General features: G+C 41.9%; 1 protein-coding gene across 1 annotated transcript; it reads right to left on the reverse strand.

Annotated features, from left to right (window-relative positions):
- Positions 1 to 810: 810 nt before the first annotated feature.
- On the reverse strand, positions 811 to 12,577 carry LOC126567156 (protein unc-13 homolog 4B-like). The gene is made up of 10 exons (XM_050223389.1): positions 12,372 to 12,577; positions 9,857 to 10,199; positions 4,354 to 4,703; positions 4,101 to 4,272; positions 3,319 to 3,911; positions 2,484 to 3,246; positions 1,785 to 2,414; positions 1,281 to 1,711; positions 1,014 to 1,213; positions 811 to 932 (listed from the first exon to the last, which is right to left on the reverse strand). The coding sequence occupies exons 1-10, from the start codon at positions 12,575 to 12,577 to the stop codon at positions 811 to 813; spliced, it is 3,810 nt and encodes a 1,269-aa protein (XP_050079346.1).
- Between the last annotated feature and the right edge of the window lie 3,562 nt (positions 12,578 to 16,139).

Below are 16,139 nucleotides of genomic sequence, written 5' to 3' on the forward strand. Positions count from 1 at the left end.
CCAGGTTCAGGTTCTCCAGAAAGGCCAGAATCTGATAGATATTTGCCAGATCTTTTCGGCCGACAAGAAATGTGACACAATTGAGCAGACGGTACGAAAAAACTTTTGCGCAAAGAAGTTTTACTGTTTTCGTCCTAGGTGCTGTTGAGAGATAAAACTCTCAATTTTTAACGGCATGTATTCAACCAGAATACATTGACCACTGACCGGTGGGCCAACCACCAGGTAACAGCGTAAGCGTATGAAAAATCGAAACATTTGTGTCGGTTTTATTTCTGTATTCGTTAATCTTCTGCACTATTAACCATTTCTCGCATAAAAATCAAGTACGCAGCCAAATGATAAGCTTGAAGCACCATGCGCCTCCATTAGAATCCGTTGACATGTTTATTATGCTTTCGGATAGTACGCAGCCATTGTTGATATAGTTTGGTGTGGTTCAGTGCGATTTGAATATCAATTCTTATTTACAACCTTATTTTAATATACTTACAAATAACGCCAAATTTAGTCATTGCTTCACAGTAACAGGATTTTAGTTTCTTTATTATACAAAATTCGAGTATGAGCATTATTATTACACTTTACCGTAGCTACAACTGTATACTTAATTTAAAATAAAAACTAACGAAAAGCAGGATCCTTAAAAATCACGACCATAATGCTTAACTTGTCTGAAAAATGAAAAGAATTTAAAAACATGATGCGATATCACGGTATCACCTAGCTAATGTCATACAGTAAGTTGTCCTAGCAGAGTGTATGCTCTAGCTCCAACTATCACTATCAACAACAAAATCGGGCAGGAACTCACAGACTAAGCGTACTCATCGTGTACGGTGCGATGCCCATTTTTTGCTTCAACTTTTTCAAAAACTGTGCCGCTGTTTTGTCATGGTTGCGATTTTCGAGTGCCGTTACGGAGTAGGAAGCTATAAGGAGAAGAGAATGGATGAATTTTTAGAAACTTCCTCTTCATTCTTACGCCCTCATACACGCACACACACACTTACCGATCGTAAATGGAAGGCTAAGTGGAATGGTGATGGGTGCGATCTCGTGTGCTTCACTCGCATCGCGTACCACCGGAATGGCATCGAGACGTAGAAAACATTCCCCTATATGCTTCTGGCTGAGTCCAAGCAGCTCGGACACCTTCACGTTTAGCATGAGCAGTGCGTCCTTCAGGGAATGTTGGACAGGGTTAATTTTTCTGTAAAATTAAAACAAGAAACATAAAATCAATAACGGGGTTTAGTCCTCCGGGTAGTTGAACCTACAGTGTAAACGATTCGTTGTAGATGGGTGAAAAGTTCTTTGATTTAGTCTTCGTCTTTAGCTCGGGCAATGCCGGTGGGCCGAACTGATCCGGTGGCAGTACGTTAATCTTCACGTAACTGTCGCACGAGTGTTTGTAGTCCTTCGGCAACCGTAGCTGCTCGGCTCGCAGTACCTTAATCTGTAGCCCATCCGGTTGGAACCAACAGCGCACGGTTAGCTGTCCATTTTCCGGTTCTTCCAGCAGTTCCTGTTGCCGGACACGCTCGAGATAGTACCGGTGGATAAGTTCGTTGGTGGTGCAGCTAAACGTTTCCAACCGTTCACCGATCGTGGAACAAGCGATCGTTTCGCTTAGTGTGCGAAAGTAGTGTTGGGTGAGCTGTTCGTAACAATTCCGCAACCGTTGGAACGTTGCCAGTGAGTCCTTTTTCTATATGGAGAAAAGAACAGCACAACAGATTATGGCACAAGATGGAGAGAAAACTTTGAGCGTTAAACATTACCTCTAGAAGCTTTTTAATGATTTCATCCATCGTTGTCTCGAGAGCTGTCCAAAGATCCTGCTCCACGGCGTGCAGGTCCACTTCCGTTAGTCCATCCTTAAGCAAGACCGCCGATTGTACGATCCAATGTCGTAACTTTTCAACATTCTCCACCGGCGATGGGTGTGATTTGCTGGAAAAGAATCCTCCCGCAAGACTGGCCCCAGTTCCGTTAGGACTCCCACCGTTCATAGTCACTTCACCGCAGGCAACGACGAGACTTCGCGTGGTCTGTGTCACGTGTTCGGCAATGTAGCGGACACACTTTTGCCGCCAGCTCGACAAACCCTCGATCGGTAACATCTCGTCAGCCATCAGCTGTTCGAGGGAAGTTTTTCGAGGCTTATCCGAAGTATCGGTCGAAGAAGCGCTATCACCTCCTGCACGTGTTTGACTGTATCCCAGTTCTTGGGGTAGTCGCGCTAGCGTCTCGATAAGAATGCTGACGTTCGAAAGTACCATAAGTGAGCGTTCTAGTGTAGCTAGCTGGGCTGCATTTAATCCTCCCGAGGTGCTGGTAGATGATCCTTCCAAGGTTTTCACCTTAGACAAGAGACGATCGGCATAGAAAATGCAACAGCTACAGATGTCCTGCAAGTGTGCAATACATTGTGAGAACTAGTTGCGAAAAATATAAGACAAACCCATCAAGAAACCTACACCAATGCTCCGCTTCAGGAACTTCTTCATTTCATCCTTATCCGGCCACGCTAGCTGATCCCAGAAGATCTTGATCTGTGATATGATCTCCAATATCTCACCAGTAGAGGAAGAATACTTTGGCCGGTCGTTTGTCGTCGTCGTCGTCATCGTCGTCGATACTGTTCCAACCGTACGCAAATCATCCTCCTCCAGCACGGTAACTACGCGTGAAATCGTCTTGATCGCAAACACATCCAGATAGTACACGATACCACCCCGGAACCACTGGTGAAACTCGACAATGTACGGATTGTGGGCACACTGTACGACCGTGTCCGTTTGCTGCAGAAACAGCTTCAGTATAAGGTACAGCTCGAACAGTGTGGAACTCATGTCGAGACTTTCCATCTCGGCACGACGCTCAAGCTGTTCCATCCGGAGTGTAATCTTCTTGAAACCGTTGCATATGGTCTGGACGATCGGACGGAGATGGGAAACGATGCGTGCCTCGTGTTGGATGCAAATCTCTCGACTATAGTCAATGTCCATTACGCTCTTGAAGACTCCATCGTAGTACGTCTTGGCACGCAGCAGATCGGACTGTAGTAGCTGCACGAACTTGATCAACGAACGGAGTTTGTCTTCGTTCGTCTGACTGCCTTCAATGGCGGTCGAAAGCGATGTCTCGAACCAGGTCCTTGCGCCTAGCTGCACTGCCAACACTGTTGCTTCCTTCATGGTGGAATGTTTCGTACAGTCCAGGGCCATCTGCTTCAGAGTGCTTCAGGGTGAAAAGGAAAGAATGGACTTTGATTGTTTTTTGTTTCAAATTCCTAGACAAGAGTTTCCTTACCGCACGGTAGCGTCGGAAAATAGGTTAGCTCCTTTCCGCGTTGCAAGGTGGTCTGCCTTTGCCAGCAATTGAAGTACAGAGCTAACCGTCTTAACAATATCCTTATCACCGGCCAATCGTTTGCGCATCTTCACAATGATCGACAGACAGGAGGGTAGGATGCGTCGCGCACCTTCCCAAAACCGTTCCCGCTCTTCATCCGATGTAAGGGCCACATCGTACCCCACGCATAGCTTATCCAGCACACTCTCGAGCAAACTGATCGACAGTGGATAGGTTAGGTGCACTTGCGTGTACACAAACCATGCAATAAGCGTCTGTTCGATGGCATTCAGATTGGCACATTTGGTGTACTGTTGCAGGATGGCTTCACCTTCGCTCGTTAGCTTACCGGCCCACCAGTAACGGGCCACACTCGAGCTACGCAGCTCATACTCGAGGATGCAGCGTAACATCTGTTCATACTCGTGCTTGGCGGTTGCTTTTTCCAGCTTGGAGGTGAAGAAGAATTTCACCTTAATTGTGCCCTGCGGGTCGGGTTTTTTCTTCTTCGCCAGATTGTACCACGATACCAATCCCGTCGATGTAATGGACTGTAAGTGAAGGAGTGGAAGAACAAACCGGTATCAATAAAAATTTGCCTACAAAGCGGTATTCGCAATGGTGCAACTGCTAGCGCCATCTATACGTGAACGTGTAAAACTAACTGATATGTTTGTTTGAATTTTAACGGTCATTTTTAAATCACTCGAACCAAATTCAATTTTAACAAATGAATTTACCTCCAACGGAATGCTCGCACGGCCAATCATTTTCGCGTGCGAAGCAACCGGATTGAACAGCGACAGCAGATACTTCCTTGCAATTCGTAGCGCTCGCAGAAATTTGTTCGGATTGTTCGAGTTGTTGAACACTTCGATTATAAGCGTTTCCTTTGTGTCTTGCTTCACAGCTCTATTAGGATTACAAAAAGAAGTAAATATCTTAAGTAAAACATTCTCAAACCATTCGAAATAAGATCCCTCCTCTACCTACACAGGAAACTGCTGATTCCACGAAGGATTGAGCGTGCTCGGTATCGTTGCGGTACGATGTGTTTCGCGCGGTTTCTCCTGCAGATACACGATCACGAACGCGTTCGGCAGTAGCTGTTCGGGTCCTTCCGGTGGTCCGTTCAGCTTTGCCTCCATGATTTCCACCCGCAGATAGATGTCCTGGGCGAGCATGGTGTCGACGCGCTGCTCCAGCACGGCATGTCTCGTTTCGTCCACACCGAATGCTTCCTGGATGTAGGCATAGAGGCTTTTTTGCGTGAGTTTCTTCTGGCGGTCGATAATGTTGCCCTGTTTGATTTCGTGCAGCACTTTCTCGTACAGTATCTCAACCTTTTAAATAAATTGAGAGAGAGAAAAGAGGGTTCGTTTGAGTAAAAAGTGTTGAAATTGTTGAAAATATTGTGACCTTTGATAACATCATTTGAAGATTCTGTGTGCCAGAGATCCACACGACTATTTATTTGCCTTTGTATTTTATGGATACGATTTTATTCATAAGCATAAAAATTAAAAATAGTAAGACAAAGTGTCTGTAGACCGCATCAAGATTTACTAGAGGCAGGCTAGAGGCTGGACTTCCAATCTAGCAAAACCTGACGAATATAATGAGGCATTATTATTATTATTTTTTTTTTATTCATAAAGGACGGCCAGGCCGTATTGCTAAATAATGAGGCATTATCATCTATTGGCTTTCATGAAGTGGCATACAGATCCAAATGCAGAAGAGCATTCGTCGAAATGGTGAAGAGTATCCTGGATAAGATGGGCATTGTCCACACAGATGCCCAGCACATTAGATGATATTAATTCAAAATAAATAGGAGAAGGGCTTTTCATTGTTGGGTCCATTGTTGATCGAAGAACTCCCCTGAACTGATCTCAGAAGACATTTTTAAGACTAACCTCTAATGAACCTTATTATGTGGTAAAGATACCTCTATGGAAAACTACAACTGATCGTTAAGAACCAGAAACAACGGAAAATTCGATCATAGCGTTTTACGGCTTGGCCATGGCTGAAGTCTCAGCTTTTCAAGGATCGCTCGATTCTTTGATGTAAAATCCGAATAAAACTAGATTCATTGTCCATTAATTTCAATGCATATGTTAATAAGCTCATATCTTGGATACAGCGAGTGGCGCTTGTTGTTCTTATCAGTTGTGTAACTAAGAATAGCTCGTGCGTAATTGTCTCACGATCATTATGTCATCGCCTCTGACTTACGAAGCAACACAATTGATCACAACACAAATTGATTCCTAATTACTATCTGCTAGCTGTGGCTATCCAGGGTTCTATGTTTCTCCAAATTTCATTTGTTTGCCCTTCCTCTAACTCTTGTTCCGAAGCGAGCGACTTTGAAGCTCATTATTTTCGCTTAAAGGGAAACCTTATCGCACGTCCTATCTCACTCATTAGATTATGAAAGTGCATCAGCTGGTTTAATATTTTAACTCAATCATCACAACACGATCGTCGGTAAATGTAAATCAGATGTGAGTCACCACATAACAAGACAAAACCAGAGCACATGGATCTAGCGAGATTGCGACACGTAGCAACTTAAGCATAGTTCACTATTATAGTTGATTACCATTTCTGCAAGTCCAATTATTACACTTTGCTCACTGATTCCAACTGTACCACATCCACTGCAATCCAGTTCAACTGTTTTTCTTTGTTCTAGAGGACAAGAATTATTTTTACTCATGGAAAAGTCCATGGAAAATGGTCGTTTTTCTTTGTCACTGTTGACCGGCTTTCACAGGGAGCGTCCTCATCACTGGACAATTTCGCACGATCGTACACTTTCACCAACCACTATAGGGCAATCGATCGTACCGGCGGCGTAATTGTTACCCACTCAGCAGTACAAGGGCGACTAAGAGTGAGCGCAAATAAAAATAGCATCCCTTGTATGGTGTGCCTTACACTCAACATGTGATCGCTTGCAATGCGGCACCAGATAAACCTCCGGCTGTAACACTATTATCAGCAAAGAAGCGGGCCCATCTTGACGTTGCCGGTTGCCGTCAGCTTCGTTGCTACACTAGACGCAATCTAGCGATGTAATGGGGAAGCGCTGGAGAAAGCATTTTGACAGCTGCATTTCTTCTAGCGCGGCCTGGTGTATCCTGAGCGCGATTAATCGTTATCGTTTCAACCACGGGGAACACATTTTGTTGAAAAATAGACCAAGGGGGGTAATTCACTGCTTAAACTGACTTCCTGATTCCGTATGCACCCACTTGACATTTGCAAGTGAAACTGTGTGCAACTCGAGAACCCGTCTTATTGGCGTCATTCGACATTGACGAGCCGAATGTAGAAGAAACTAATTCTCTCACTCTCATTACTCATGCACGGTCTGATGCAGCCGAGATGGACACATAATTGGATCACATAATCTTGATGCGCGGTTGAAACGAATCGGAGGAAACGCTAACCTTGCTCGGGTGGGTTATCTACGGCCTTGGAAGATATCAGTTAGTGCGTGAAGCTATTACTCATTAACCCCATCACACAAACAATTTAAAAACCTCAGATTTACACACAGTATCACTCTGTCTACAGCTATACGCTACCCCATTAGGACCCCATCAATCAGCACTCCCGATACATGTTGGATGTCAGAAATTTGAAGAAAACTGAGAAAACACGTACCCAAATGAGCGATCGGTAGCGATACTTTAAAAATAGTTCGGAAACAAAAAGAAGAAGTAGAAGAAGAAGCACACAGCGGCGTGTATGTGTGTATTCGCTGAGAATTCTTTGAACATTTCATCCCTCTTCAGTGCATTTTTTTTTTCTTCCCTTTTTTCATTTGCTACCACCCTATGTGGGGATGTGGTTGATCGGTTCAATGCTAATCTTCTGTTGCTAATTACTTCAGTTTGATTTCCCTTTTTTTTCCTGCTCTGGGGTTCTCACACTCTGCGCTGCTCTTGGGTATCGATCGCATTCGCGCGCTTAGAAAGAATATTTACTCAGTGGTAGTTTACCTCTACACTGTTTAGGTGGATGCAAAAGTAATGCTACAGTCGTGCCTTGTCATACAAGAATGTAAAAAAAGATTGATTGTAATATAAAAGAGGGGTGTGGAATCACGCTTTTGGTTTCGCAGTTGCTGACTCTTCAGTTTATAACGCCTGGTAGTATGCAATGCAATTTTTTGTCTTGCTTTATGTGGTTGAAGAAGTTAGTTAATTTATGCTAAGTATGACGGCTTAGATAAATGATTAAAAATTGCATAATTTAGACCAAGCCTATCAAGACATACCCAATATGTTAGAGGTTCTATATGTGAGGTTTTATCGTGACCAGTAATCGGTGTTCCTATGGCAGAAGCGACAGTGCCACTGATCTTTCACACGGCAGTGATGGGAATCTAAGTGGTACCAAGAAGTCTATTAAGCCATCTGATGGCCGGAATGACTTAGCTGGTCAATGAAATGAGCCAAGAAGATGTTTCAAATTATTGTGTTTTTTGATTACAGATTCATAGGTCTTACAGACTTCAACGCAGCATTTTTTTATGTGTTACATTAAAGCTCGAACATGACATTGAATGCTTGTAGAATTGGACCCAGCTTTGGGTTTTACTAAGCAAAGAACTGCCAGGATCATCCACTAGCATGAATTAGACAGCGCCATGAGGTTTTAAAATCATCTACTGTAACTTATAATGTTCCTGTGTGAAGCTAACTCGTTTTAGAACAAAAGTCACACCAAAATTACCAAAACTAATGTTTTTTAAGGCAAGAAGCTATTCAAGCTTTTTAATTTTTTTTGAATAATTTATTTTTTTGGGAAATCAGCGGTACTCTCTAGAAAACGAAACAGATCCTCTGTAGATTAAATTGATTCTTACATCTTACGAAAAAACTTTATAACTTCATTGATGGTCATTCGGCAGCTAGCTAGGACCTTCTTTTTTTCTTTTGCTGCTTTTTTTTGTAGGGTGTTATAACCTCAAGAGTTCTAGCCCTGCTATTTTTGGCTTTCCTTGACTTTGTTTTACCCATAGCTGGATAGTCAATCCTACGTACGAGGAGACGCCTCGTAAGGGATTCGATTTCCATGTGATGACCGGATGCAACAGCGGTTGCATCGGCCACCAGACCTATTCTAGGACCCCCAAAAATAAATGTGCCTTGTATCATCTTTGAGGTTTTTTGGTGCGTTGTCCATTGATCGATTACTATTCCGTTTTGATCAGGGATAGCCGAATAATAATCTTTTGCCTCAATGTGCATCACTTTTTCGCGCAAGAATAAAAATTCAGAGTACAATAATATCTTTAAGTGAAGTTCCTCGTATAATTTGCTTAAAGCTAATTGAAAATGCTGTAGCATTTTGGATACACACGATAGATATGGCACTAAATACGTTGGATAGTTCGGTAAATTGCTCTAGTGATGATCACCATGAAAATTGCATACTTTCAGGAGTTATGAACTAAAGACACGCATTTTACCATAATTTATTTTGAAACGAATTGGCGAAGCCTGGTAGATCATTCACAACTTATATTGGTCGCTCCCTCGTCGAATTACCACCCTACTCAACTCGGTATCATCTTTTGGAGCTTCGCTCCTCATTGGAACCGAGACGTTCCCAGGTCCAAGCCATATTTATCGATGGATTGATTCTTGGAGTTTCCGACGTGCCATCCCTCCTTTCTGTTATTCCTCTCTATGTCCCAAAACGATCCCTTCGTCCACATCCACCTTTAATGATTTCCGCGGGCCTCACTGTATGTGGCTCAAACGATCCACTGCTGGTTTGTTTTCGTCATTTCAATGTTTTTTTCTGACCATTTTGACTTTGGCATCTCTCTATCTTCTATCTTTCTTTAGAATTTCTTCCTCTTTTACTTCTTCATGTTTTTCTATGCTAATTCTTTGCTCTTTTCTTCGATCCTGGCTCAGTTTCAACTCTGGCTTCTTCAGTTTACCATAGTTTTTGGTTTTTAAATTAGATTAAGTTTACGATTGTATAGCCCATGAGGCAAACAGTTTTATTACCAAGAACAATAACAAAAACAATCTGTTTTGTTTTAAATTTTAAAATAAATTAATCCTTTTTCTGATGTATTTGGCACTGCTTAGATAAAACATTTCTGATCCTTCTTTTCTGCCAGATCGCAAAACCTAATCGCCAACATTTCGCATCTACGCAATCCGATCGGCAAGTTCGACAAGTTCAGCTTCGAAAGCAACCTAACCTCGCCAAAAACCAGCGCAGAATCGGTTCACATGGATCGGGACGGCCGAGATACACATCGAACGTGTGTGTCTTTAAATTGATGATGATGGGTTATTTATGGAAAGCACACACAAAGGCAAACATTCACCGCAACAACGGCTAATGCATCTCAGTCTTGGTACTTCCCCGTGGAGTTTCCCGTCCACCCGAGTGCCCTACTACACAACCTACCCCCGCCCATTCTAACATAAATGCTCCACATACTACTTACATAGTTCTCAGCATCGCCCGCTCTGCCCGGTGAGACATCTCCGTTGGCGACGATCGGTGGAAGCCCTGCCGGGCCCAGAGGGATGTTAGCGTTGGTGGCGGCCGCCAGTCCAGCTGTACCACCGCTAGCAGCATCCGACTCTTCGCTGTGTGGTGGCACGGGATTGTTTACGTGTAGCAGAAACGCATCCGACCGTTGCTTGAGCAGTGTGCCGAACTTTTCGAAGAACGGTTTCCGTCGACCCTGCGACCGCCTGCGCACCGGGACGATCGGTGCGGGAAGAAAGAAAGGGAAGAGCTTGGTGGTTAGGGAGGGTGGTGTGTGAACTTTACTGTTGCCAGTGCTATGTGTAGCGGTGTGGAATTTGGCGGAGAAAAAGAGAAAACGGAACAAATCGATGAAGATCGCAAATTTATGGACCCGATTGTGGCCATCGGAGAAGAACAAACATTCTTACATACACACACACACACACACAAGGAAAAAATCATGCCCCAATCAATTGTTAGAAGGGAATAGAATGAAACATTTGGAGAAGCGTAAGATCAGTTGTTTTCCAACGTGATCAATGATAAAAAAATACCAATTTATTGACACAGATTTTCGAAATTTTAGATAAGTAAAACCTACGACAGACAAGCGAATCGTTTAGATACGAGCCAAACTAAACTTAAATCAATAAATAGAAATGAGATGGCGTCTATAGCGAACACGAGTGCTATAAAAATGCTAATCTCAAGATGGTTGATCTTGAAACAGGTATAGTTTATCACAGTGATGTGCTGCGAAGATCATTGTAACTTCATTTGTTTCATCATCCATGGGAGGAATATGATATTTATCATCGGCTTCGAGAGGTTCGGATTAATTTATTCGATTAATGTAAGGATTTTACATAATTTTTGATTGTTTAACTTATGATATCATTATTCAAGCATAGGCCATAAGCCATAACATTAACGCCAAGCATCATTCAACATAAATCAACTAATTATTTAACAAATTTAAAAATAAGCCACAATTTATTCAACTTTCTATAAGACCAAGACTTTCTTCATACAAAAGCTCAACCAAAACCAAATTAAAACGGAACCTACAAAGTAAATTCCACAAATGTCGCTGTTGCTGCTGCTGCTGCTGCCCACACGCCAGTTATTCCAGCCAGTCTGACCCGTACAAAAAATGGCATCTGGTCAAATGGCCCTCCTCGAACAAACGATAAACTCCCTGGCAGCCATCGGCAGATAGCGGCCTGTGGGTCCGAGAACAGGTTTCACTCGGTGGGTTTCGCCGTGCGTACGATTAGTCGCGTAATTATGCGCGCTGACTGTCACCGACGCCACCGTTAGCTTGGGCCGTCAGGAAATGTCAGTCGTCGGAAACCTTCATTCGACCAACGCGAACACCCGATCGACCCGTTCCGTATTGCAAGTTGAAACTGTTTCCCTCTCGGCGACGATCGATGCATGATTGGCAACGTTCTTAACCCGGCTAACCAATTGGGTTAGCTGATGCGGCACGGCGATAAATGCATTGTGGTCAATTATTGATATTATAAACGATGCCGAATGGGAAAGCCCCATCAAGGAAAGTCGGTAAATTCCACATAAAAAGTAACGGAAAGTCTGGGTCTTCTTCTGACGTGTAGTTACGTCCAATTTAGAGAAAACGAAACGGAAAATACATATTTACCGTACCGTGTGTCGTATGTGATGATAAATATTTGAAGGAGCGTTTTTTTTTTGCCAAATCATTGTTTTCTTAGGAGGGGATACGACCTTGTCGATACGTTGACGGTCGGTAAACACATCTCAATGATTTTTGGCGGAGAAACGTCATCCAATCGGATTCGAAATATTGAAAAGCTTTGATGACTACACGTAAGCGTTTCTACGAGAGTTGTTCTTATAGCTTTAATAAAAAAAATTTCAACTATGGAGAAGGAAGCGTAGCATAATAAATAAGCCATAAGAATAAGTCTGTGAAGTGCAGCTTATAGTGGTTCATATTAATGGATGAAGGAACTCGACCTGTCCTTCAAGAAATAAAAAATAGAGTCTGTCTATACAGTGGTTGTCAAAATAAAGTGCCCACCCCTTGATTTTTTACATTTTTGTCATGATTTTAGTGAGAAATGAAGTTAGAACACTGCAAATTTTTGTAAATGCTACTTTTAACGTACTCTAACAGATTCATTACCTAATCATAATAAATAAATTGTTTTGCACGCACCAAAAATAGTTCCATTTATTTTTCTAAAAAAAAGGTTTCAAAAAAAAGTGCCCACTTCAATTAAGTTAACAAAATATATATTTATTTCACTCACAAAATTTGCTAATATTTTATATGGCCCCCTTTGGCTTTCAGAACCTGCTGAAGGCGTTTCGGCATGCTTTCAACTAAATTTTTTAAATGTTGTTGGTCGATATTCTCCCAGGCGTGTTCCAGGGCTTTAAAATATGTTTCTTTATTTTTCACACCTGTTTTATCAACCCTCGCATCGAGAATCGCTCACAAATTCTCGATGGGGTTGAGGTCTGGGCTTTGCGGAGGCCATTCCATCGGTTTAATCTTACATAAACGGAAGAAGGCCTTCGTTTTGTTCGCTGTGTGTTTCGGGTCATTATCCTGCTGGAAGATGAATTTCTCTTCAATGCCCGTCTTGATGAGAGACACTTCCAGGTTTTCTTGTAGGATGTTAATGTAGGAATCAGAAGTCATAATCCCATCGATTTTGACTAGATTCCCCACACCTGCCCACGAAAAACACCCCCAGACCATCACATTGCCTCCTCCATGCTTTACTGTTCCTTGTATGTGGCGGTCTTGCAACTCCTCACCCGCTCTGCACCATACACGGTCCCGCCGTTTTCGGTTGAACAGTTCGAATTTCGATTCATCTGTCCACAGAACTGTTTTCCAAAATTCTATTGGCTTATCCGCATGGTCTTTTGCAAATTTTAGCCTCTTAGCTTTATTAACCTTGCTAATGAACGGACGTTTCCTAGCAAGCTTGTTGTTGAAACCTTGCGCTTTGATCCGGCGACGAATAGTACTATCAGAAATGGGTAGCCGAAGGGTTTCCGGGATCTGGCGGACAGTCACTTTTGGATTTTTTTTCACCTCTCGAACGATCCTAGTGTCCGTTTTGGAATCCGTTTTGGGTTTCCTGCCTCTGCCTGGCCGATCCACCACTGATCCGAACGTGTTTTGTTTCTGTATGATTTTTCCCACGGCTGCTTTGCTAATATTGTATTGTTTTGCAACATTTCGATGGGAATCTCCCTTCTCAATCGCCCGAACAACCAACTTTCGTACACACAGTGCAATTTGCTTTGAATTTTTCATAATAACCACAAGAGTCAACTGTGTACCACGAAGTATTTTTCTTTTTCAGTTACAAACATGTGCTAATGCATTTAGTAAACATGTCAACTTGTATCAAAGCGTCAAGACATAATGATCATTTTTATAGCTTCAAAACGATAAGTTTATGGCTAATTTTGCGCAGTGGGCACTTTTTTTTGAAACCTTTTTTTTAGAAAAATAAATGGAACTATTTTTGGTGCGTGCAAAACAATTTATTTATTATGATTAGGTAATGAATCTGTTAGAGTACGTTAAAAGTAGCATTTACAAAAAATTGCAGTGTTCTAACTTCATTTCTCACTAAAATCATGGCAAAAATGTAAAAAATCAAGGGGTGGGCACTTTATTTTGACAACCACTGTATTTATCTATAGTTAAGCATGTCTTAAGTTTGTATTTCAATCAATCTACAATTTGGGCACCTTATAATATCATTTTTTTTTTAACTGATTCGATTTTTAAAAGTGGTTTGCTAATGTTCTTTGATGTGTGTCAAAATTAAATTGTGTAATTTTTTTTTTATTTTTGGGTTATTTTAACTGGTCGTTTGTTTATTTTTTGTATCGTTAAATTATTTGTTCAATAATTTTTAAATGTTATCCTATTATACTTCATGCTACTTACTATTTATGCTTCCAATTTAATAAATCTTGTTATTAATTATTGCATTTTGCAAGCGATTTCCAATGGTAATGACGCGTTAACAGGCCTTGAATACAGAAAGAAACGGCAGAAAATGAGAAAGAAAATACAATTATAAGAACTTCTTTATCTTCTTCTTGGCTTAACGACCTATTAAGCTCACGTCGGCCATCTGATGGCTTACTAGACTCATTGCTACCACGTAGTTGGATAGAAAGCCCTCACTACGAAGGATAGGTCCGGTCCTACGAAGGATAGGCAAACCATGATTTGGAAAACAAATTACTGAAACATTTCCACTTCAAGTAGGCCTAGAAATTCTCAATTTGGCGAAATTCGGTCACCTTAATGCTTGGGCTGCTGTAGAATTGAAGTAGATGACGGCACCAGTTTTTCATCTTTGCGGTAGATTTCAATCAAAATGGCAGTTTTTGTGAGGTAACTAGTTCTAAAAGGCTCGCCAGTAACTGCCTGAATTCTTTAAATCCTGAAGAATCCAGAAGTGGTAGACTCTCATAGCTATTTGTCCTATTGCACAAAGTTCTTTTATTGTACTCGTCAGACTTGTAGTAAGAAAACTGAAAGAGCTCTAAAATTTTGATAGAATGAAATGGACCGACCCCAAGGTGATAGGGTCTTCTTCTTATTGGATTAATGACCTTCTAAAGGTCACGCCGGCCACCAGATGGCTTACTAGAGACTGCAGGATACCACGTAGTTGGATAGTCAGTCCTCACTACGGGCGGAAGGTCCGGATGGGATTTGAACCCCGGGGTCCTGCCGTTTGAAGACCGGCGCCGCTGTCTCCCACACCACCGGGCCGCCCCGGTGGTGATAGGGTAATCACATTAATAAGTAAATCATTTTATCCCTTTTCTAATGCATGCCCTATTAATGAAGCTTTTTTCCATATTTGTATTCGGTTATACTGGTCGAAAAGAATGGATGTCCTATGGTTTTTTCGTTCTCAGCAACAGTAAATTTAGAAGATATTCATCTACTTTCGGAGAGATCGTTGTATTCTTATTTACTCAAAGATGTTAACACAATAGCTTACGGCTATATGTTTTGATGGTGTAGGTTCACTGATTCAAAATCATAATCATACAGCCGAAAAACTGTCGACCCTTGACGGCACATGACTAGCAACAGCCGGCTAATTGCCAAGCAAATAGAGAGTCCGCCCGAGGGTGAGTCACCTGAGTTCACCAAACTGCCAAACAGCAATGCTTACCGTCAACATTAACCCGAAAAAATCCCCATTATGAACATCTTGAAGTACAGTTTACGTGGCACATCTTGTCCCAAAAAGTTACCCAATCAAACATACAAGTAATCTTCCCGTTTGTTTGCACAACTTGGGAAAAGATACGTGATCATGCGTAAGACCTCACATCTGCTCTCCGTGTAGGTTATCAAATTATGCATCTTGTACTGCAACTGGGTGCAGTAAGCAAAAACCAAAAACCCAGGAATGCGAGCGACATAAGATTGATCGGAACGGGCGATGAGAAGATGCTTTACTATTTATTATTCTGACACCTTAAACAGAACAGTGCACTATTGGGAGACGATTTCTAAAAGAGAAGTGAACCTAAATGACGCCATTGAGCGTTGCGTTAAATCATACGCAAATGAGTGTTGAGGCAAGGGATCTGAATCTGGGAGGATGATAACAATGGCAGAAACTGTACTTTAGTTATGGCTGGCGGGGGATGAGATCTTTTAAATATTCACCCTCAGCGAACGTACGTCGGGGTTGGCGAACGTAGCTAGTGTAGTCGGAAGGCAAGGTGTTATACATTTCTTATCGTACGATTTACGGGTGTAAAGTATCCGGAGGCATTACACCGAGATTTTGAGAACTTTATCCACTGGATTGTTTAACTTATCAGCTTATCCCCATGTGATCCACGCTGATGTGCACGTGAGTAATTCAAAAGAATCTCAGTCACAATCACGATATTAACATATGGAGTAATTGCTATTGCATAATTCACTTCATGTAGTTTAAATCAAAGTTCTTTTAAAATTCCTCAATATATTGCTGCAAAGCAGTTTTTAAGTATGTCTGTGTGCGTGATCGGCACAATGAATCCTCTATTACGAGAGGCGAACCCGTTACTTTTTGATACGAGATTCTTTAATGTCCATTAATCGCAAGAGAACATGTTTTTTGCATTGACCTTGCCTAACCTCCGGAAATCTTCTTACCCCACTACAATAACTTTGTAACACCCTCATTAAAGTTAATGCGACGCGTCATACTTGC

The sequence above is a fragment of the Anopheles maculipalpis genome, chromosome 2RL, assembly GCF_943734695.1.
Source record: "Anopheles maculipalpis chromosome 2RL, idAnoMacuDA_375_x, whole genome shotgun sequence".
In the NCBI taxonomy this organism is placed as follows: domain Eukaryota; kingdom Metazoa; phylum Arthropoda; class Insecta; order Diptera; family Culicidae; genus Anopheles; species Anopheles maculipalpis.

Coding starts and splice junctions, on each gene's coding strand:
- LOC126567156 (XM_050223389.1), bottom strand. CDS start 12,577: ATGACTTCTGATTCCTACATTAACATCCTACAAGAAAACCTGGAAGTG. Junction 1,712..1,784: donor TCATTAAAAAGCTTCTAGAG/GTAATGTTTAAC, acceptor TTCTCCATATAG/AAAAAGGACTCACTGGCAAC. Junction 933..1,013: donor TAGCCTTCCATTTACGATCG/GTAAGTGTGTGT, acceptor TTCTCCTTATAG/CTTCCTACTCCGTAACGGCA.